At 41.5% G+C, this 24,983-nt stretch overlaps 1 protein-coding gene across 1 annotated transcript in view; it reads left to right on the forward strand.

Annotated features, from left to right (window-relative positions):
• Positions 1 to 4,471: 4,471 nt before the first annotated feature.
• The window catches only part of LOC149323037 (A.superbus venom factor 1-like), a 67,092-nt gene continuing 46,580 nt past the window's right edge, over positions 4,472 to 24,983 (forward strand). The window contains exons 1-7 of the mRNA XM_089486417.1: positions 4,472 to 4,554; positions 10,225 to 10,417; positions 12,415 to 12,577; positions 18,632 to 18,702; positions 21,439 to 21,524; positions 22,326 to 22,408; positions 23,483 to 23,573. Coding sequence (XP_089342543.1) covers positions 4,481 to 4,554; positions 10,225 to 10,417; positions 12,415 to 12,577; positions 18,632 to 18,702; positions 21,439 to 21,524; positions 22,326 to 22,408; positions 23,483 to 23,573 — 761 coding nt within the window. The 5' untranslated portion in view covers positions 4,472 to 4,480. The remainder of the gene's footprint in view (positions 4,555 to 10,224; positions 10,418 to 12,414; positions 12,578 to 18,631; positions 18,703 to 21,438; positions 21,525 to 22,325; positions 22,409 to 23,482; positions 23,574 to 24,983) is intronic.

Consider the following 24,983-nt stretch of genomic DNA (forward strand, 5'->3'; position numbering starts at 1 on the left):
TAAATAAATCTTTCCAAGAACAACTTGTGATATATTTACTTAAGGCTTGTCATAAGTGGGAAATTTCTTGAAGGCGCAGAACAACAAAGAGCTGTTGTCTTCTAACCCTGACACTTCTGGCTGGTCACAGTTGAAAACAAAATACAGGAAATACAGACACTTTCGTTGCATTTCATTCATTCACTATGGGTTCTGCTTTTAAGGTGTAGTGGTTTGTGTCTTGGGCTAGGATTCTGGGCACCAGGGTTGACTTCTGGCATGGCCATGGAAACCCACTGGGTGATCTTGTTCAAGTTATACTCTCTCAATCTTAGAAGAAGGTAATGGCAAATCTTTTCGGAATGATCATTGCCAAGAAAACCCTGTGATAGGTTTACCATCTTGTTACTGCAGTTTTGTACAACCAAATATGCAATGTGCATTGCCATGAACAACCACACTTATGTACAGTGACACCACGTGCATAACTCAGTGTTTGTAACCTTAAATTGAATACAGTTGGCTCTCCATATCCACAGATTCTTTATCTATGGATTCTACCATCTGTGGTTTGAAATATATATATATATATATATATATATATATATATATATATATATATTTCTCATGTATAAGTCTAGAAATTTGAGTCAAAAATTAACCCAAAACATCTAAGTCGACTTATTCTTGGGTCAATGTAAGTATTGTATTTTGATGTTTATTAAAAACAGACCATCCCCTGGTGAAAGGCAAGAGTGTAATTTGTCATGGAACCACTGACCCCTTTTTGCTCTCTCATCCATCCAACCTTTAGACTGAGGACAAACATTTATGCCTGCTGAAATTTTGTAAGTTCTTTGCCATTGTTTTCCTTTGCTTCAGCCTTAAGATCCTTGGTAACATGCCCCTAAGTTTTAACCTCGACTTATCCATGGATCATATTAAAATCTATGATTTTGGTCCCAAAACTTGCCCTCGACTTATACATGTGGTCGACTTATAGTCAATTATATATTGTATGTACAGACATGATGCATCAGCCCAAAAAGTGCAATTGCATACATAAGGAAACTTTTTGGGGATTGGGATGTCTACTACAGCTTTGGTGGCCTTGGTGGATGACCTACACAGAGAACTGGATGGGGGAGTGTGTCCCTGTTGGTCCTGCTGGATCTCTCGGCAGCGTTCAATACCATCAACTATGGTATCCTTCTGGGCCACTCTTGCCTTTCACCAGGGGATGGTCTCTTTTTGATAAACGTCAAAATATAATACTTACATTGACCCAAGGATAAGTCGACTTAGATGTTTCTGGGATGGCACTCGGGGGCACTATTATGCAGTGGTTCCAGTCTTTCTTGGAGGGGCGGACTCAGAAGGTGGTGTTGGGGGACTCCTGTTTGACTCCTTGGCCATTGGCCTGTGGGGTCCCTCAGGATCCTGTTCTGACCCCCATGTTTACATGAAACTGCTGGGAGAGGTCATCCGGGGTTTTGGAGTGAGGTGTCACCAGTATGCTGACGACACCCAACACTATCTCTCCTTTCCATCTGATTCCAAGGAAGGTGTCTCTGTAATGAACCAGTGTCTACTGTCAGTAATGGACTGGATGAGGGCAAACAAATTGAAGCTTAATCCAGACAAAACAAAGGTGCTCCTGGTCAGTTGTAAGGCAGATCAGGGAATTGGGGGTTTGTCTGTGCTGGATTGGGTTACACTCCCCCTGAAATCTCAGGCTCGCAGTTTGGGTGTGCTCCCGGACTCCACTCTGAGCTTGGATGCCCAGAGCTCAGCAGTGGCCAGGAGTGCATTTGCACAGCTTAAATTTGTGTGCCAGCTGCGTCCGTTCCTTGAGATGTCAGATCTGGCTACAGTGACACATGCTTTGATTACAACCTGTTTGGACTACTGCAATGCACTCTACATGGGGCTGCCTTTGGAAACTTCAGCAGGTTCAAAATGCTGCAGCCAGAATCTTGGCCGGGGCCAGTAACAGGGAACATATAACTCCCTTGTTAAAACAGCTCCACTGGCTATCCATTCATTTCTGGTCAGAATTGAAACTGCTGGTCATGACCAATAAAGTCCTACATGGCTTGGGTCTAGACTATTTGAGAGACTGTATCTCCCCATATGAACCTTCAAGAGCCCTAAGATCTGCAGGAGAAGGCTTTCTCTCAGTCCCATCGAGATGACATGCTTGCCTGGAGAGGACACGAGAGAAAGTCTTCTTAGTGGCTACTCCCACCCTCTGGAATGCCCTTCCTCAGGAGGCTTGGCTGCCCCCCCCCCCCCCCCGATGGTCTTTTTCCACCAGCTAAAAACATTTTTATGTTGGCAGGCTTCTTGTACATAATGCGTAGCAGGGTGGTTTTATGGAGTATTTGGGCTTTTAATCTGTTTTTAACTTAACTATATTTTATGTGATTTTATATATAGATGTTTTAATTGTTTGAATCTTATAATAATTTTAAAGGTTTCATCTGTGAGCCATCTTGGGTACCTCTGGGGAGAAAGACAGGATATTAATGAAATAAATAAATAAATAAATAAATAAATAAATAAATAAAACAAGTTCTATGAATTGTAACTGAAGATGCAAATGTTTCCAAGCTCTACACAGAGGAAGCTGTTTCAGACTTTTGGGATTCCACATATCACACATGACACTGATCACAAAGCTTTCCTATATCTAGGATAATGCCTGTGCACTGTCTCAGAGTCTGAGGTTCCAGAGAGCATCTGAAAGCACTTGCTGTTTGGCAAGCAAATGTGTTTTTCCCAGTACATTTGCTTTGGTCTCTAAAAAAAACCTGCCCATAGTGACAGTGACAACAATTAATTATAGAACAATGGTAGTTCATGGTTCAAGTAGAGGCTGCCTCATACTGCTGTTTGGGTGTCAGACACCTCTCCTATAGAATTCTATAGAAAAAAATTGTGTGTTCAAACTACTCTGAGGGGTATTGTATGAGTGGTGTCATCTTGGATACGAGTGTAAACAGGGTGGGGCCTTCTGCAGAAATGATGATATGCTATGACATATTTGAAATGCTTCTTTATTCCTTTGGCTTCCTTCTCATGAGACAGATCCTGCATGGGAAGCCTATTTGCTATAATCTCCCCAATCCTGGAGAGCTAGCATAGCGTAGTCCTTTGAGCACTAAACTATGACTCTGGAGACCAGGGTTCCAATAATGGCTCAGCCGTGTAAAATCGCTCTGTGACCTTGGGCAAGTCACACTTTCTCAGTCTCAGAGGATGACAATGACAAACCCCTTCTGAAGAAACATGCCAAGAAAACCCCATGATAGGTTCACCTTAGGGTCGCATAAGTTGGAAGTGACTTAAAGACAAACCGCATACACACACTCCAGTCCTGAGCAGGGCCCATAAGAGGAGGGTTGGGCCAGTACATTTTTCCAGGGCCCGGAGAGCAAAGGCGCTAAAGCCCATGAATTTCTGACAACCTCCTCCCAATAAAACAACAACAGCAACAACAAAATCCTCACAGCCTCATTCCACTGTGTTATTTTACAAAGTTTAACAACATGTAGCTCTTCAGATATTTTCTTGGCTTTTTACTGGAACCTGTTTATTTTTCCTATTAAACAAATGGATCATTTCACTTGGCATTTCAATTACACCTTTATAATCATACGCCAAAAGCTGTCTTTTGTTGTTGTTATGTGCCTTGAAGTCATTTCCAATTTATGGCAACCTTCAGGTGAACCTATCACGAGGTTTTCTTGACAGGTTTCTTCAGAGGGGGTTTGCCGTGGCCATCCTCTGAGGCTGAGAGAGTGTGACTTGCCCAAGGTCCCCCAGTGGGTTTCCATGGCTGAGCTGGGATTTGAACCATGGTTTTAAGAGCCATTGGAATTTATCACACCTGCATATCCTGCCAGGATAGACACGGGATTGAAAAGTCAAAATGGGTGTTATAGCACACAGCTGAGGCCGGGTGTGTGAAACCCGTCTGCAACATGGACCCCAGCTGCACTTATCCAGCAGCGTTTCAAAAATAGCAAGAGCCAGCGTTGTTCGAGGACTACTCTGCTGGTCATGTGGCCAGGATGACTACACCAAATGCTGTTACTTTCCCATTGAGAAGTGGTACCTGTTTATCTACTTGCATTTGCATGCTTTCGAATTGCAAGGTTGGTGGAAGCTGGGACTAGTGGTGGGAGCTCACCCAATCATGCGGCACTCGGGCCTCAAACTGTCAACCCTTTGATCTTCTGATCATCAGAACTGGCATCTTAACCATGAAGTCACCACATCCCTTATATTACTGATTGGCTGAGGCTTTAAAAAATAAAAGAGAAAGCATTCTTTATGTTTGGCAGTCTTGATACTTCCTTCTGAAATTACCAGTTGTCAAACTCCTCCCAGTCTGCTGATTAAACATTAAGCAAGTGCAGATGGGCTTGGCTTGGTAACGGACTCTTATAATAAATGCGGGGGTTGGAGCTTTCCCTACTGCCTGACCCTCCAGTTCATGATGGAGGGCTCCCTTCTCTATCTAGTGGCTGCCCTCCTGGTCTGTTTCCCGACTTCGTCCCACAGCCAACTGTAAGTACATGATGAAATTCAGCAGCCCATCCTCAACATTTCTAGGTCATGTGCTAAATAAGAAGGAGCATTCCCCTTTCTTGCTTCTTCTCAGTGGTAGCACATTGTGAAGATCCACCAAGTTTAGGAGTCTTGTTCTTCTAGAGGTGGTTTGAGGCTCCTTCAAAGATTGTGGCTTTCCTCAGATATGGTATCTGAGGCAGAAACGCCAAATCACATCTTTTTCCCACTAACTACACCACAATGGTGATTAAGATGTAACAAAAAAAGTGAAATAATTTGAATGTAAGATGTATTGTTTTTTAAACTGTCAGTTATTTAACATGAGCTATATTAATGTCTAACTGGCTAGCTCTGAATTTCTGACATAGAGAGCATTATTTATACAAGACAAGAACAACATCAACAAGAATGTAGACGCCATGTAATGATATATGAACTCTACTGGCTGCTGATCCACCTAACCTTTCTATAGAGATTATCAAACTTCCAAAAAAAACCCAACTGCTCCCCAATGGGATATAGTTGGATTGCAGGTTACTACCGGGCATTATCAGACTTAATTCACTGCTGATGCCTGCTTTGGAGGCCACTTTTCCAATTGACAAGCTCCCAAGACAGCAAGCTCCCATCTTGGAAAAATGTCCTCAAAAGCGGGCCTGGGACCTGGGATGCACTGGCCAGTGATACTGGTGGTGAATTAAGTCTGGGAACAGTTGAGATTTTTGGAAGTGCAATAATCTCCATACTATCTTTTGAAACTAGCCAATCTCCAGAACGTTCTAAGGAAAGGCATTGAAGGACAGAATCCCCTGTCCCCAGCATGTGGCTGCCTTTTAAAATGAGGTCCCTGCATGACTAATAATGTTGGCATCATGTAAATTGGCATAATTTATTTTGCTGTATGTACATATGCTGAAAAGCTACAGTCAGTTAAGGTGGCCTCTCTCTGTGTGTATGCCTGGCTGAATGTACATCTGACATATAGGGCCCAAACAGACAGGGCAAAATAAAGCTGCTTCAGATCACTTTGGAGGTAGGCTGTTTAAATGATGCATGCGTCCTAAGAGGCCAGAAGGCACACCAAAGCCATGCTCTAGTCCTAAGGACTGGAGAGCAGCTTTCGCACAGCTTTGGGCCTCTTAAGATGCATGTGTCATTTAAACAGCATACCTCCAAAGTGACCTGAAGCAGCTTTATTTCGGTCTGTCTGTTTGGGCCCATAGTTATCTTAGCTGTAATCCTTAGATACCACCAGAGAATTTGAGCTCTCATGGGATGAGGATACGGTGTAAATGAAATGGCAGGGCACATTCTGACTACCCCTACATGCAACTCAGGAATAACTGGAAAGCTCTGGGTCCTATCTGTGCACATTGCAAAGTGATGCAGACATGGCTTCAGGGACTTTTTACAAATAGAACAAGTCATTTTCAGAGTAAATCAAGAATAGCCCACTCCAAAACCAACAGTTAGGGAGTGGAAGTAAAACTAGACTAGGATGTAAATGCTGCTTTAGAGGAAGTTTTAGAGGGAACTAAAACGGAGTCCAAACCTAAAATCTTTTTTGTTGCCTGCAACCAGAATAACACTGGCTGGTGCAAAGGACTACAAGAGAGAGAAAAGCAGGCAAAGAGCAGCACAAGGCCTTCTGTCATTCACTGACCTGTTCATGGAAGTTATTGGCTGCATCTGCATTTCAGAAACAAATCATTTTGGCACCACTTTAATTACCACAGCTCAGTGCTCTGGAATCCTAGAATTTGTAGTTTAGTGGGGCACCAGACAGAGAAGGCTAAATGTCTCACAAAACTACAGCTCCCTGAATTCCACAGCATTGAGTCATGGCAGTTAATGTGGTGCCAAACTGCTTTATTTCTATAGTGCTGAAGAAGACAACGTTTTAAATTTATTTTATTTTTAATTCAAATTTATTGTTTAATTTAATATATTTTTATTATATGGCCCAAGAGTGGTCCTAGGTTAAGGCTTGGTCAGATGAATTTCAACTCACCATTATAGAGACAGGGATTATGTAGATGGGTAGTGGGTGCTCCAGCATTTGCTTAGAAATGGTTCAGGAAGGTGATCTGAAACTTGAGAGCACAGACAAGCTAAGTTTGATGAGGACCTATGCCAATTTTTAGGTGGAAAGAGGCTTGCCAGAATGAAACTTGACAAGAAAACGGGTAGAAGAGGGAACTGGCAGGTATTGCTTGTAATGTAGCCAGATTACAAGTAATATTTGCTGAAATTCCTATTCTACACAACTATTAAAGTAACAAGCGCTGTCTCCTGCTTTCACTCTTGCAACCCTAGGCAGAAAGAGTACAAAGTCATTTAAAAGTTAGAACACCACTGGATCAGTTTTTTTTAGACTTCACTTTGGCTAGGTTTTATCAGACAATTTCTCCATTTGTGCAGCATGTAATTGGAAACAATGTGTTATATTGGTTAGACATAAGGCCTGATAATGCTTAGAGTTTGTATTAGTGTTTCACTGTAGTAGCTTTTATTTAAAATGTGGCCCCGATAGTTTTAGATTTTGATGCCTGTATGGTAATTTCCATGCTTACTCAGTAGGAAGCTGCACTGCCGATGCAGTGAACAATATGTGGGAGTTCTGAGGAGGAAACTGGTGGAATGGGAATTCATGTGGCCTTTTATCAGGGAGGTGGAAGAGAACATAGCAGAGAAACCGTGTCAGGCAAAGTATGCATTTGGGAGATAGTGTGGTTTCTGACCAGATTAAAACAACAAATCAAAAAATCCTGTTCTGCCAGTTGGCATGGAATTCAAGTTGAGTTCAAATGAGGAGTTAGAAGGAAAGTGGGTTGGTTATACAGGTATGTGAGGCAGAGAGATGAAAAGCTGAGGCAGAAGTTGTAAGTGCAATAAACATAATTACTGATAGTTGTGCTTGAGTCAATTTTAATATGGTTGCAGCAAATTTAGGGTATTTGGCGGAATAATAATAATAATAATAATAATAAGGCCTTGAGAAGCTTGTGAAAGCAACCGTTTCTCTCTTGAAAAACTCTCACTAAAAAAAATTACTGAAACAGCAAAAAAATTAAAACAAATAATCTTGTAGATTTATTAGGCTCAACTGATCAAATATCACATTTAATTTAAAAGAAGTAATGTTGTTTCCTTTTGTAAAATAATATCCCTTGAATAAATTCATGTAATTAATGCCATCAAATGTCTCAGTTGACTGCATCCAGTCTCATGTCTCTCTCTCTCTCTGTGCAAAATTGCCTTCAGGTTGCTTGTCGACTTATGGTAATTCCATAAATTTTGTAGGGTTTTCTTAGGCAGGGAATACTCAGTTGTGGTTTCACCAGTTCCTTCTCTAAAATATACCCTGCAGCACCTAGTATTTGTCAGCACTCTCCCATCCAACTACTAATCAAGGCTGACACTGCTTAGCCTTTAGAGGAGCTGTTGAAAGGCTACAAGGCAGATATCATATCATTCCCACCCACCCCCATAAATATCTTTAATTATCCAAAGAACTGTGTTCCTTTTTTCCTTCTTCTCTCAGAGTGGAATTTTAGCATGTCAAAATCAGTACTATCCTTTGACTTGGGCACATTTCTCACAATTAGTTAATAAAATAGTTTGCTTTTTGCAGCATTTGAGTTAATTTGATCAAAATATTTATAACTCTCTTGTATATGGAAATGTCCTTCCAAAGAGGCTTCCATTCCATAAAGGTTAAAATATAAACACACTTCAAATAAATAAAATATCACACCAGTAATAAGATGACCACAAAGCTTTGTGCAATACTCAAAATGAACCAAATTCATGCAAATATCAATATCAGCTACCAGTGTTCAGAGCTGTTTATATACATCATCTCAATATACAGGCAAAACTGCATGTATGCAAGAGAAGCCATCATCCTCTCCAGCTGTCTTGACACATATACCTGACACATGTCTTTACTTCTTAGACCAATGAACTTGGTAGAAATTTTTTTAAAAACTGAATTACCTTGTGGGCTTGAATTTCATTTTGTGATCATACAATTGTATTCCCTTAAGTGCAAAGCTGTCCAGTTGTTTTGCAAAGAACATGTGTGGTCATCAAAAGCACTCAAAGCTTTTCTTAACAAGTCAAGTATAAATAAGAATGCAATCTAACTAATTCTGGTGTATGTGTGCTTCCAAGGTCATGTTAGCATCACCAAACTGTAGCGCTGTGTTGAGAGGAACCAGAAGTTCAAGCCAGCCACCTTAGTTTGAGCTGTCGACATACTAAGGTATACTCAGCCAGTTGACTATACCCTCCAACATTTCACAGAGGAAAACTGGGACAGGTGTGGTGAAGCAACTCCAGAGTATGGACAAATATTATTAATGGGGAGGAACATGTAACCCAGGAGAAGTTGCAGCACTTTACTTTTGTTTGAGTCTACTGGGAAAAGCAAGATTTTGCCTCTGCCTGTCTTCCCTCCCCAGACTTAACTGAGTGCAAACTACTCTTGCTCTTTGAATTCAGTCTGCAACAGTCAAAGTAAGCTGAGGACCAAGGGGGAAAGTGCAAGGAGGAGGCAAGAGAAATTGGGACGTTTTAAAAGCTGCTGAAAAAGTACTAGGACATGAAATTAATTGTGACTGTTCCTGCCAAAGACAGCTGAAGGGTATGATTGATTCATATCATGGGAGGACAAAGCAATACAACTGTCTTGGAACATGTGCTGTCATTCTTAATAGCTCAAAATGAACATCACAGGAAATGTCAAAGCATGCACACACAATTAATAGCATCAGTGGCATCACTAGGGTTCGTGTCACCCGGTGTGGTGAGTAGTAATGAACAGCCATCCCTCTGCCTCGCCTGCCCACTTGGAGAAAGACCTGGGAATCTGAGCTTGGCGAGACAGTAGATGGCCTGTTGCTTTCCTTCCTTCTCCCTTGTCCACTCACCTGGCCAGACCTGGAACAATCCAGGGACCTGAATGGGCAGACAGCCTGATCCTTTTCCTCCTTCTGCTTGATTTGCCTACTGGCATGGCCAGACTTGGAAAGACCTGGGAAGCTGGAAAGACAGGCAGACAAGCCAACAAACTGCCCCACCCCCTCTTTCTGGCATGGCCTCATCAGGTATACACCCCCTGGGCTTTCACTCTGTGCAGCCAGAACCCTTTGCATGCCTCTAATGATGCCCAATGAGTGCCATGGTCCTTGAGTGAGGGGATAATGGTCAGTTAGGCTGCTGAGGTTAAACATTTACACAGCCCCTGTGGAAGGAGGAGAAGCGTTAGAAAAGACAGGAAAGCTGGCCCGGAGGCAGCTACTAAAACAGTGTTCTAGGTGTTCTGAGATTTTAGCTCACAGCATTGTTTATACCAGCTGGGGCTCATGGGAGTTCCAATTCAGCATTAGAAGAACAGCGTGATTCCTACCCATGCCCCTAGAAGACAGAGAGATCAGTGTTGTTGTGACAGAAGGAAAGCAGCAAAGTACACAGGAATGTAAGGAAAGGTAGGTGGAAGTGGTAGGCAACTGAGTTTGAATTTATGTACCTTTAATGCTGCATTGAAACCATTTGTTCCTTGACTTTTCCAAAGCAAGAGACTTCAGAGGTGCAGCACGGAGATGTACTCTCCCTTTTAACTCCTACAAACCAACTGAGTGCATGAACTTTTTTCTTTTGTAGCTACTCCATGGTTGTGCCTAGTGTCCTATGGGTAGAAAGTGAAGAGCAGATTGTGGTGGAGGCTCATGGACTCAACGTTGCCACAGAGGTGACTGTCTCTGTCCATGATTTCCCACAGAAGAGGAAAACTTTGTATCAGATCAAAGCTACCTTGAACCGGGACAATGGCATGATGGTGACTCCTTTCATAAAGGTGGGTATGGGGTGGTGGTTATAGACAGTGCCACCCTGTGCATGTGAAAAGTCAGTCTGCAGTGTGATATACAGTACACTTATCTGGGAGTTCATTCCTTCATTGAACAATACAGTAGGACATGCATAGCATCGTTTTTGAGGTCTCCTGAGATATATCTCTTTGAGTGGGGAACGAAAAGTGAATAAGCAGTGTAGTCAACTTCAGTTTACCAGAACTGTGCACACACCAAATTACTAGAGGTTCCAGAAGAGACTAATTTACTGTTTAGTACAATACTGTACATTTCTTGAGGATGCATGCAAGCAAGCTTGATAGAAGCAAATGGCGGGGTGGTGATGGTCAGAAGAGCACTTCAGTACACTCTATCTGCAATGCCCTTTCCTCCTCTCATGCTAAAGCTGAGTAGTTTGCTCTAGGATTAGGGATGGACAAGCAGGATTGGGCAAGCGATATATTTGGGAACTAGAAGTAGCATTCTGTCATTAACTCAGCATTGTGGCAGTAGCCTAAATCACTGAGAGTACAAGTTATACTTTATTGGTATCAAACAGAAAAAGATAAATAAGCAGAGAATACAAAGACAGTGTTCTCAGGTTCTTTTGACTCACAGAAAGAGTGCTCCTTAGCAGCACCAGGACTGCTACAATCACCCTGGTTGCATCTGTTTACCTTTAGTTTTACAGCCTCTTTACTGAGTTACGAACTAAATGCAATAAAGCTATGAAAAAGTTAAATGTGGGCTTAAAAGTAAGTTAGTCAGTCTATATACATATAAAATGTAAAGTATTCCCCTTTGGTAAGGTTGTCAATTCGTGTCCAACTGTAGGGGGCAGTGCTCATTTCCATTATTAAGCTGAAGAGCCAGCATTGTCAAAGACAACTCTGTGATCATGTGGCCAGCATGACTGCACTGAATTCTGTTACCTTCCCACCAAAGTTGTACCTATTTATCTACTTGCATTTTTACATGCTTTCAAACTGCTAGGTTGGCAGAAGCTGAGACTAGTGAAGAGAGCTCACTCATTCACATGGCGCTTGGGCTTCGAACTGCCAACCTGCCGATCTTGCAGTAAACAGAGTCCATCTTATCCACTGAGCCACCAATAAGTGTGTATGGGGAGGAAAACCCAATTACTATACAAACACAACCTATGAATGATGGACTGGACTGGGTTCAGATTGTTACAGAAGGAACCCAGATAGGATGCAAACTGCCTAACTCAGGCGTAGGCAACCTTTTTGAGCTGGGGGCCGGGTTGCTGTCCCTCAGACAACTGGGGGGCCGAAGCCGGGGGGTGGAGTTTCCACCCTCCGGGGGCCAGGCCTCCTCCTTTTTGCCGGCCCCTGACGGGGGGGGGGCCCAGGCCCCGTCAGAGGCCGGCAAAAAAGCCGGCAGGGGCCGCCAGCGCTGGAGGCCTCCCCCTCTTTGCCGCCGGAGCCCTCCTGGGGGCCCCCAGCAACGGCAACGGGCCTCCCAGAGGCCCACTGCCGCCGTCGGAGCCCTATTCAAGGGTTCCGGCGGCCGCAGAGGGCCTCCTAGAGGCCACGTGACCTTTTCTGTGGTCACACGAGACTTTGCCTCTAGGCCGCCACCATTTTCCCCCCAAAATGGCGGCGAAGTCTCGCGCGACCTCGGGGAAGGTTGTGCGAGACTTCGCCTCCATTTTGGGGGGAAAATGGTGGCGGCCAGAGCGGCGAAAAGCCGCAATCGGTGGCGGTGGTGGCAGCGGTAGTCAGGGGCCGGCCGAAAGGCCTCCGCGGGCCGCATTCGGCCTGCGGGCCGGAGGTTGCCGACCCCTGGCCTAACTGAACCCTACATTATTTGAGCAAGGAGGAGAGAAACAACATCTTGCATTGCGTAACCTCAGAGAAAGGGTTAGTTTTTGTGGACTGTAGTGTTCACCATTGAGGTTTCCAATTCATAAGTTCTGTGGTAATGTTTACTCTGATGGAAAAGGCTAGTTGATTCTCTAGTTCCTGGTTTTTCCATACAGGTTCCTGCAAAAGATCTTCAGAAGGATCCCAAGAAAAACTTGTATGTGGTTGTCCAGGCTACTTGCCCTCAATTCACTCTTGAGAAGGTTGTTCTGGTCTCCTTCCAAAGTGGCTACCTCTTCATCCAGACGGACAAAACCATCTACACACCCGGATCTTCAGGTATATGAAGGTGTTTAATGTATAAATGGGGAGGCTTTTCATTGGGGATTTCTGATTTATCTTTTAAACTTTTGGTTGTTTTAAAAATTATTTTAATGTGTTTTATAAGATTATTTTAATTATTTTTACAGTTTATTGTAAATGTTTTTAATTTACTATTTTTGGAAGCTGCCTTGGGTCCCACTCTGGGAGAAAGGTGGCGTTTACATGAAATAAAATGAATAAACAGATAAATAAAGCCTTCTACCAGTTCCACCTGAAGACTTAGATGAGATACCAGTGTGGGTATGGATTTGTCCTTCATTTCAATGCTAATTTTTAATGTCATGCGATGCCTTCCCTGGAACATTAGAGACAGATGTCTTTTCCCCCCAACTCCTTCAGAGATAATTGATGTTTGTTTCAAAGAAGATTGTTTCTTTTCTAATTCTATGCTACACTGAGTGGCCACAAGAAGAAGAGACTGAGGTCCTGTGCCTTTAAGTGTTGTGTGGAAAAAGAATTTCAGGAAGTGGAACTAAAATCACAATTTACACCTGCTGAAAATCTGATTTCTAACCAGTGTTTCTCATACAGTGGTCTTCCAGATGTTTGGGACTTCAGCTCCAAGAATTCATGAGCACCAGCCATACTGGCTGGAAATTGTGGGAGCTATTAATCCAGAACATCTGGAGGACTATTCTGTGCCTCCAGATGTTTTCAACTTCAATTCCCATAGTCCCAGACAGCATGGCCTGGAGTTTGGGGAGCTAATGCGCCAAACGTCTAGAAGACTAAATTTTGAGAACGATGTTCTACCCAACAATTGAAAGTTCAATATTTTTCTTTTTCTTCTTCTTCATCACAACCACCCAAACACTAAGGCATTTAAACATTTTCAAGCCTGTTAACATCTCTCAACCAGGGCCTACTCAACATAATGTAATTCTTCTTCATGGTCTCTGTCAGTCACACAAATAGGTCACCCATGTTATTATTATTATTATTATTATTATTATTTATAAAGCGCTGTAAATTTACACAGCGCTGTACATACAATCTTTTTAATTGGACGGTTCCCTGCCCTCTGGCTTACAATCTAAAAAGACATGACACAAAAGGAGAAGGGAAAGATGGTGGTGGGGGGGGGGGGCTCTCTAGTAGGTTGTGCATTTCTGGAGCCTTCTAGAGCTGAGCAAGTGTTTTGGCAGAAGCCCCACCTTCCATTCAATATGTATGTCACTGTGAAATTGCTCAAACTTTTAGTTCCTTTGGTGCTTTACTTCCCCTGCTTAGTTCCTACCCCCACCCCTTCCCTAGGCTTTCGATATCTGAGAGAGAACTATAATCATTCTCAAGAAGTTTACTGCTGAGGGCATATTTGGAAGAAGCCCAATTTCAAACCAAACATATAGGATGGGGAATGTATGCCATTTGATGTTGTTGTTGTTGTTGTTGTTGCACTCTCTGTCCCCCAAGCCTTCCCTGCAATACAGATAAATCTTTCTGTTTATTGGCTCTATCCTTACTCATAGGAGTTTGTAAAGTCACTTGTCAATCTACATTGATGTCACTGTATAAATTGGGATGAATGACTTTCAGAGGGCCTATGAAGGTTCTCTGGATCTCCCTCCCTTCTCCTACCTGAGCTGGATGGGACCCCTTGCTGCCACCTGATAATGTCCCTTCCTCTTTGGCAATGCACTGGGATATTACCGGGGATTCCCTGACCCTTCCTTGCAGAGATGCTTCCCTTTTCCTCTTCCCACTTTCGGGGAAGAGCTAAATCTTGCTGAGCTAAGGCATGTGAAAGAAGCAATGTGAGTGCAACAGGAAAAGTTTTATTCTAAACAAGAAGGTTCTATAGCAAAAAGATATATCTTACATGACGAGCCATTTTGTCAGTCAGGCACAGATAGAAAGTATCATTTACAGAGTAAATCATTTCAGCTAAATCAAGAAAAGATTCAAAGTATCCCAACGTGACTGGCTGATACATTGTCCTAATCTTAATCTGCAGTCACCTCTTTCTTTGCCAGATTTGGGCTGCAGCAACCATGCACTGTGGCCTCCGTCTGGCCTTTCTGTGGCGCAAAAAGGAGCTGCAGAAAGTGCCATGGAAAGGGCTCAATAGCTGCTGGCACCACGGCTTTTCGGCATTCCTTTGGCACTGTGTCATCTGAACGCAGTGCTAGAGGAATGCCGTGACACCGCTCACTGGCGGGGCATGCAGCATCACTCTGGCATGGGGATGGAGTCTGGGCATGTGTCGTGCAGACACCATGCCCCCACTCCAACCCCATGCTGGCCTTTGATGCAGGTCTGTATAGCCCCTAACTCTCACGTCAGATGGGATTTGTAATCCTTTGTCATGTTGATAGAAATTCAGTTATAGATATCAGAAGGTAGATTGGAACAGATGGCTGCAGCAGGAAACCTGGGTTTTTTATGACTGTGGAGTCGAAGGCTTTCATGGCCGGCATCCATGATTTTTTGTGGGGTTTTCGGTCTATGTGGCCATGTTCTAGAAAGTTTTCTTCCTGACGTTTTGCCAGCATCTGTGGCTGGCATCTTCTCTGAGATGCCAGCCACAGATGCTGGCGAAACGTCAGGAAGAAAACCTTCTAGATCATGGCCACATAGACCGAAAACCCCACAAAAAACAATTTTTTATGACTGTTTATGATGGTGCCTTCCTTTCGTGGGAGATGGCAGGGAGATAGAGATTGAGAAGGTGCAAACTTCAAAGTGCCTTTGAAATGGGAAAATTGTACTGGCTACAAGTCTTGGGAGGAGGCTGGACAAAGGACTTTTAAAGTGTTGTTTAACATGGGGAAACCATTGTGGGGTAGTGTGTGTGTCTTAGAATCCAGAATGAAGCAATAGTTAATTTTCACTACTATGCCATCCTGATTCTTCAAGTCTCCAACCGCCAAGTATGACACTCTTGATGTTTATGGGCTAGCCAAGAACCAGGACTCCACTGTCTAGCTTCAACCAGACTTTTCAAATCTGGAGCTCTTGGTTAGAAGTCTACCATGGTTTGGTTAGAAAGAGCCAGGGACAAAGAATTTCATGGTGGTTCAGGATTTTTAAAACCTCTGCTCAGAGGACTTTCAGTTGCATGGTATTGCATTGGACTGTATAGATCGATTTCAGAGCCACAGAACCGGTCTGAAGTGGCACACCGGAGGGAAAATAATTCCCCTGAATGTTGGTTCCCCCCCCCTCCCGCCGCCCAAGATATGGGGACCATTGCTACTCCAATGAGGCCCATTTCCAGCCTCCAGTTTCTGGGAATTTTACAACTTTCCAGAGATGAATGGAGGCTGAAAGGATCGAAGAGTACAAGCATAGCCATCCTAGGCAGCTGGTAGTTCTGGACACAACTTTAGAGGTGCTGCAACTGCTTTTAAAACTAAAAGAAGCTACATTAAGAAACAGAAAATAATCTACCACATTGAAACAGTCACAATCCATCAATACACACACACACACACACACACACACAGAGAGAGAGAGAGAGAGAGAGAGAGAGAGAGAGAGAGAGAGAGAGAGAGAGAGACCAAACAGACAGAACTAAACTGTGGAGACAGCAAAAAAAGGCAACAGAGTGGCTACAGCAGCAACGATGATAGACAGAAAGGATATAAGAAAGGAGAGAAGGGAACTGGACAGTGGGGGATTTTGCAGCTGAAAACTTTCTGTTTAACTTAACAGATATATTGGTTTATAACAGAGAGTCAAGAGAACATACATAGATTTATAAAACATCTTAAGAACTCCTTAAAAACATATCCACAGAGCCTTATAATCAATAGAAATTCCTATAGATTTATCTACTGACATTTCCAAAGACATCTCTACAGATTTCCACAGACATTTTTACAAATTTAATAATGGACATTTGGACATTTGGATACATAGACACTTGACAATGAATAAACAACCCTGCAGGACATTGACAGGAAGACAAGTCAGTAGGGATTTAATCTGAACACCTAAGACAAGAAAATTAGAAAACCAGAGAATATTTGCACTAGATTGATATAAAATTGAGCTTGGAAGAATAAAGGTTTAGGAAAAGATCACATCATTTTAATAAATTGTTAAAGTAAAAAATATTCATTATTCATTATCCATATCTTTTTTCATTCATTAAGCATCAATATCATTTTCCTTAATTAAGATAAATGAATTAATTTCTTAATTGCATTGAGTATCAATGTGTTCAATTATTTTAGAGGGATTTCGTTAAGCATGTAAGGACTGAAATAATAGATCACAATATATAGATGAATTGGTAAAGAATTAATGGTTAAGTTAAGCTACCTATGTTAACTTTTAGTTAAGCTATTATATACAGGATAGAAGTTGTTTAATAGTACAATTAATAGGCTTGTCTTTTAGAATTGTTAATTAATATAATTGTATATTTACAATATTGTAGGATTAAGTGGAAATCCTAATGAGTAGAGTAACTTTTAAAGATCATAAGCTTATACTGTATAGAGGAAAACCTGAGAGTAGAGGTTTCGTTTTTGGAAGTAATCAAATCTGGTGTATTGGTTGGAACTAAATACCTATAGTATAATATTGTATACTGAATAGGTTTTTCAAGAGTGCAATTAAATAGAGAACTAAAAAGAGAGCGTACTCAAGGTGGCAGTCTTTTAAGCCAAATATTTCGGGGATCTGAATGATAAGAACATGAAAAGCAGACAATGATCTTGAATTATTTTATTTATTTATTTATTTATTTATTAAAAATCTGAATTGAAAGAAGAGAAAAGAAAACAAAAAGGAAAGTTGTGATTCACTGTCATCTGCTGGACAATGTCAGAACTACAGAAAGTTTTTAAAAATACAGACTATTTTCATAGATAGATAGATAGATAGATAGATATTTACACACACACACACACACACACATATTTACACAGAAGAGAGAAAAGTGCTTCTGGAACAAGGAAAGCAGCAAAACAAGTGCAAGCTCTGATTACAATGCAAAAGAGACTCTCAATAGAGGCCACTCAGTAATAAAATAACTGACACTAGTATGTTATTTGTAGAGGAATTACAAACACTTAGACAAGAGAGCCACCAATATCTCAAGGATTTAAGAACAGAGATGAAAAAGGGAATAAAAAGAGAGATGGATAAATTGATTCATTATCTGAAAAATAAACCAGTTTAAAAAGTTGAGGGAGAATGAGCTTTAGTCAGAAAATGCCGGGAATCTGTATGGCTGGATATTTAAACAACTGGTTAATATGATATATTTGATCTGTCAAGAAAGATAGATAGAGGGGTGAAATTATTGAAAAATAGAGAGTAACAAATAAGGGTAGATAATAACAGTAAAAACCATAACCATATATGATGGAACTAATTTAAATTAAAAAGCAAATGCAACAAGGTTAGACGAGAAGTATCAAGATAAGATATTAATGCATCACAGAAATATGAAAGGTTTAATGTATTGGTTTACATTTGTGTTATTTATGTAGATATGTGTTATATGATTATGTATTGTTTGGAATGGATGTGGAATTTTCTGTTATTTTGAGTAATAAACACCACACTCTCTGCTCAGAACCATCTCGAAGGTTGGACATTTCTCTCCCATTTTTTGATTGTGGCAATTTAAAGTGTTCTGGATATCAGTGTGTGGCTTAGGTCTAATCTGCACTGGAGCAATGGTACAGTTTGACGCTTTAACTCAATGCTGTATAATTATGAGATTTGTAGTTTGTGAGACATTGAGCCTTTTCTGTCAAAGACTCTGGTGCCACAGTAAACTACAAACCTCAGTATTCCATAGCACTGAGCCATGGCAATTAAAGTGGTCTCAAACTGCTTTATTTCTGCAGATGCAGATGCAGCCAAAACCTTCCAAGCACAGGTCAGTGGATGATAGAAGGCCCTGTGCTGCTCTTTCCCTGTTTTTCACTCTCTTGTAATCCTTTCCACCAGCAGCGAAAGTGGTGTGAAACTGCATTATTTCTAATATGCAGATTAGACCTTGGTCACAAATAAATAATACCCTCTTCACATTTTTCTCTCTCTCCCCAGTACGCTATCGTGTCTTCTCTATGGGTCATGGCTTGGAACGTTTGGACAAAAATGTGATTGTTGAATTTGAGGTAAGAATCTTATGTACAAATGTGTGATATGGTGAACTTGCCTTAATAAGTGATACTGTACTTCCTTAAAGTTTCATGCAAAAATATCATGATGATAGAGAGTAACTACTCAGGCCATTTTGAATTAGGGGGCAACTGAGAAGGGAATGGGGGCAATTTCCCCCCAAGACTCTTCCCCCACAGACCTCCTGATGTCACCAGGTGTCACATCCAGTTCTGGGAATCAACCAAAATACACCTGATTTGTAAAGTTGGAGGGGTTGTTGAGACCCTAAATACCCTAAAGGCACAAGATCTTATCTGATTGTGGAAACTAAATGGGATCATCCCTGGTTAGTACTTGGATAGCAGACTGCAAAGGGATATCAAATATAGCTATAGGCTATATTTCAGAGGAAAGAACTGGGAAAACCACCCCTGAGTATTCTTTACTTAAGAAAACCATAAGAAATTCATGGGATGACTTGAAAATGTGAATGCACATGCGCGTGCATGCACATGCACACACAAGAGTTGTTGGGAAGTGCCGAGAGAATGGGGAAAAGGGGAGCCACCTCTCCATGTTTTATTTTTACTATTTATATTTATTAGTTTCACCTGAAATATTGTTTAAGGTAACAAGAAATGCATGTACAATAACTGAACATAATGAGGTAGAAAGTAAAACAAAATAAGGAGTAACTAAATATGATAACAGAGAGGATTATATGAATGAAGTCAACTGCAAAGGATCTTATACTTCAGGCTGCATTAAGGCCTCTTAGACAACATCTTTCTAAAGTTCTATGATGGGATGGTGGACTGACAATATGAGAATTAGTATTAATGTAATCTAAGAATGGAAAACAAGTATCTGTGTACGACTCATGCACCATAAAATTCTTCAACTTACTCATTCTGTCTATAGTTTTTCCATTAATAAAATATCCCATATTCTACACCACCTGTTCTCTATGAGTAACAAATTCATCTGTCTTCCCCCTCTTAGCAATTTCCAATCTAGTGACAAGTAAAAAACATATTAGCCTCTTATGCTTCACATCCTTGTTTTCACCACTAAACACAGAAAATAAGGAAAGACCAAGACAAAGAACCTCTCCATGTTTTTATGGTGGTTCTTTAGTTTTGGATTTTTCTTGGGACCCCAAATGTAAAATTGGGAAATCTTGAGCTTTGGGGCTCTTAAGGCTCTCGGCTTTTGGGGCTCTTCCAAATGGGACCTAGGGACCATGCAACCCATTGGCTGTACTCTTGCTGTATAGCTTTTCTTTCTGTGTATCTATGTATATGTGTAACTTTCATTAAAGGCCCTATAACAAAGCTTCATAAAACAGTGGAAATACTTACCAATCTCACTAATGACCCAGTAATAAAACAAGCTCACTAAAGCCTTGCCAAAAGAAATGTTATATTTTAAATCTATATCATGCTCCTGCTTCAAGAAGCCCAGAGTGGCATATCTTCTTTTCTGCTTATGACAATTCAGCCTGATTGCTTAGCCCAAGTACATCCAGTGAGCTGAACAGCTAAACTAGAATCTGAATCCTGCTCAAACACTTCCTAGAAGCAAAGATGTCTAAACTGAGGTTACCGTATTTTGATTGTACATTCGGCCCTTCTTATACACTGATTTTTTATACACAGATTCAAGCATTCACGGTTTGAAAAGGTTAAAAAAAAGTATAAGTTTCAAATATCAAACCTTGATTTTTCATTTTTATAAGGGACACCATTTTGCTATGTCATTATATTTAATGGGACTTGAGCATCCATGGATTTTGTTATCCATGGGGGATCTTGGAACCAAACCCCAGTGTATAACAAGGGTCCACTGTATCATGAGAAGAAAGAGGATAATACTTGCTAAAGTTGAGGACGAAAGGAAAAGACTACATTCTAGATCAGTGATTCCCAAAGGGGGCAGTACACCCTCTGCTGGGTATGGTGGAAGGTTCCAGGGGGGCAGCGAGGGAAAAGTGGGGCAGTAGGGGGGGCAGTGAGGTAAAAAGGGGGCAGCAGGGAGGCCTTCAGTCAGAGTATTGGTGTGCAAGAAAGACAAGGTGAACCAGTGGCCTTTAGGACCATGGTGAGGATGAGGATTGCATGATACTTCTTTTCAGGGTCCTTTTCAGGGTCAGCAACTGAGCATCCAGTCAAACAGTGACCAAAAAGATTTTTGCCTGTCCTGGCCTTTGCTGCAAGACCAGCACAAGCAAGAAGCTTCTCGGTTGATGCTGAGCCAGCTGCTCAGTTGTTGCTTCCAAGGTGACTTGGTGCAAAGGGAACAGTGACTGAGATTGGCTGTCTTGAATTTGCAGTAGAACAGTAGACCTAATATCAAAAAATATGCTCAGGGGGGCACTAGGGTTATCACCCAAGAGGAGAGGGGGCAGTATCCCAAAAAAGTTTGGAGACCACTATTCTAGATGCATAGATTCAATCAGAGAAGCCACAGCCATGGATTTGCAAGTGAGAAGGGCAGTTGGGGATGGGGAGATTTGGACATCGCTCATTCATAGGGGTCATCATAGGTTGAGGTCAGCTTGAGGGCAGTTAACAGCAACAATTGCTGATTTGCATTCAGTGCTCTGACCTGCTGTATCATTTCTGATCTCCACACCCTGATGGTGCACAGACTAAGTCCAGAAGAAGGTTTTATCGCATGAAACATAAATAATATGCTCAGATATTTTGTATCCTTTCAACACCCTCATAAATATGTCTTTCCCCTCCCAGACACCAGATGGCATTACTGTCAGCCAGAATATTATCGATCCTTCATCACAGATCACCCAGTCGTACCATGTACCTGAGACTGTCAGGTAACTGATTATGAAAATTGCCCTACACCAAGCATATACAGAAACTAAGTTGGAATGGCAATTGGTGACAAAAGCATATTACAGTCAGCCCTCCATAACTGCAGCTTTTTTATTCACAGATTCAAGCATCGATGGTTTGAAAATAATTTAAAAATGTATAAACTCCAAAAAGCAAACCTTGATTTTGCAATTTTATATGGTGATATTTGAGCATCCACTGCCATTGTATTTAATGAGACTTGAGTATCCACAGATTTTGGTATCCATGGTGGGTCCAAAGGGCCCACTGTAATATACATGGCATCCTTTAACCCAGTTTTCTGATTTTCATTTGAGCTATGAAAATTCTGAGCAATCTCACACATGCTTTTTTGCTTTATTTGTCCATCATATTTTATCCCCTCCTTTTCTCTAAAGAACTTGGGGTAGTACATATGAGGCATTATTCTATTTTAATTCTACAAAACCCAGCAAGGAGGATAGGCAAACAGTAGGAATGAAGGAATTTCCATAAAACCACCCATGAGCACCACGAACAAGTCAGAATTTGAACCTGGGGGTGGGGCAGGGCAGAGTTCAGCTTCTTCATGTCCAGCTCTTAAGACTTGGAGGCCAGGTATTCTTTTCCAAATGTTAGCCTATTCTTCTCTAGAGATAAGGGTCAAAGATCTTAAAATGTGTGGATGTTCATTGTGACTCTATACATGCCAGGACCGGGATTCATGGCTGGCATTTCACATTTGTCATTGTGGACTGATAAAAACAAAAGCAGTGACTAATCCCCCTGTTTCTCTTCTCTAGTGTGGGAGTCTGGAATGCTGTGGCTAGGTATCAAGATTCCCCCCAGGAGACTTTTAAAACACCATTTGAGGTCAAAGAATATGGTAAGGAAAAATACCTTCTTTGTTTGGAGCTTTCTTTGCCTGATCCCTGGCTTCATCTCTTCTTCCATCTTCTGCCTCAATCAAGACACATTTTTGTACTTTACCATTGCTACTCCAGTTTTAGCATGATTCAGGCCTTGCCTGCATAGGTCAAAAGGCCCATTTCACACACACACACCATTTAGGTGATGTCCTGTTTAGACAACGCACAGCCCAAACCTTGCTTCTGGTGTAAATAGTGTGGATTACATTTAGCACCAGAACCAGGGCATAACACTTTTAAAATGAAATTTAAAAACTTACCTCTCACTCCATATCTTCTGGGAAGATCTAGAGCACTCATTTCCTGTACCAGAGGAGGGGGACTAAAATGGTGAAGGGTCTGGAAACCATGCCCTACAAGGAGAGACTTAGAGAGCTGGGTATGTTTAGCCTGGAGAAGAGGTGGTTAAGAGGTGAGATGATATTCCTGTTCAAGTATTTGAAGGGGTGTCATATTGAGGATGAAGCAGCTTGTTTTCTGCTGCTCCAGAGACTAGGACCCAGAACAATGGATGCAAGCTCCAGGAAAAGAGATTCCACCTTAAAATTAGGAGGAATTTCCTGACAGTAAGAGCTTTTTGACAGTGGAACATACTCCCTCGGAGTGTAGTGGAGTCTCTTTCCTTAGAGGTTTTTAAACAGAGGCTGGATGGCCATCTGTTGGGGATGCTTTGATTGTGAATTCTCACATGGAAGGAGGTTGGACTGGATGGCCCTTGTCTCTTCCAGCTCTATGATTCTATGATGTGCCAGGTGGCCCAGTAGGATTTGTGTGCAGAGTTGTTCCGATGTGGAAACAGAGGGCCAGGTCACAGGGGGAGGTTGGAGCAGCTCCAGGCCAGGATACTCCGGGTTGCCCTGGAATTATCCTAGACAGTGAGGACAAGATCTTAAACTGTGAGTTTAAGGGCCAAAATTCTTTCAAGACAGATCATGTAACCAGGTTCCATGCAATAAAATCTCATATCGTACTATCTCCTTTCCTTTCATGAATGTTTGCCTCCTTCTTTTTTCCCTGCTTTTTATTTCCAGTATTGCCAAGCTTTGAAGTCGCAATCGAACCAGCAGAAAAGTTTTATTATGTTGATACCAATGAAGATTTCATAGTGTCTATCACTGCAAGGTGGGTGTATATGCAGCTGTGGAAAAGTATGGGGTACTTTGATATCTGCTTATCATCTTCAGAATAAGCCAATTATTCTGTTCTGAAATTTTGTTCAGAATAAAATAATTTACAACCTGATCTAGAGATAGCATGCTTCCAGATTCTTTATGACATTCTTGTCATAAAATTGTCTGCCTCCTTCACAAAGTTTGATCAACAAGTAGGTAAGTGAGGGAGAAAACATTCTCCGTATACAACCCTCCCATATTAAACATAGTTATTAGGATATTTTAAAATAAATTAGCATTCTGATGAAGCATCGCCCCAAAACAGCTGAAACCACTCAAAGGCTGTGCTAAGGTGGCAAGAGCCAGACTTTTCTGCTCTTGCAGGCAGACCATTTGGGACCACAGTAGTGGCCCACTTCAGGAGAGTGCCATGCAGTTGCCAGAGTCCTGGCCCAATCATGGCCAGAGTGGCCAGAGGCCGCTCCTTTATCGCCATCTGCTTCAGGCCTGAGAAAAGTACTTCAAGACAGAATACGTGAAGATCAGTCTGGCTTTTTGCCACAAAGACAAAGGAAACGGAATATAAGAACGATGATAAATATAATTGAAAATACAAGAAAAACCCAGGGGGAAATTGGCATTATTATTCCTTGACATAAAGGAAGACTTTTAAGTTTATGGCATGGGACTTGGAGAACGGGAACGGAGCGGAAGGGTTGGGGGAATGGTTGAGGAATGGATTGGGGACTCCTGGTGGCATTGGCAGCGTTCTCCTGTGCGATAACATACTTTTCCCCCCTTTCTGTTTCGTTCCTTTCCATTTCACTCCATACCCATTCTCCAAGTCCCATGCAATAAACTTAAGGAGGAGGAGTAGCCCTCCTTTCCTCCTTTCCACCATCTGCGAGTGAATGCTGGGCGAGGGACTGTTTGCTGACCCTCCTCCCACCTGGGTCTTGTCTCCCCCTCCCCTTTTTTCTCTCTGTATAGTTTATATTGTTTTTTACGATTGGGATGGGGGGGGTTGACAATGGGGATTATTTTCTTTTTACTTGTTTTGCTCCAGTTGTTCTCAGAGGGGCGGGATACAAATAAAATTTTATTATTATTATTATTATTATTATTATTAACTGTTATGTATTTTGCTCTATTAATTTTATTGTTGCTATAATTACTACATATTTTTGTTGCTATAATTGCTATGTGTTTTTGTTATTCACTGCTATTGTTAATCGCAATTTTATTGTTATTGTTTAACACATTGCCATGTTACATTTATTTTTTAATTCATGTTTATTGTCATTGCCTTGTATTATCCCCTCTATTGTAAGCTGCCCAGATTCCCAGTGATTGGACGGCATATAAATAAATCCTATTATTATTATTATTATTATTATTATTATTATTATTATCATACAAA

The sequence above is a fragment of the Sceloporus occidentalis genome, unplaced genomic scaffold (genome assembly GCF_023333645.1).
Source record: "Sceloporus occidentalis isolate IW3139 unplaced genomic scaffold, rSceOcc1.0.p SCAF_1, whole genome shotgun sequence".
NCBI lineage: Eukaryota > Metazoa > Chordata > Lepidosauria > Squamata > Phrynosomatidae > Sceloporus > Sceloporus occidentalis.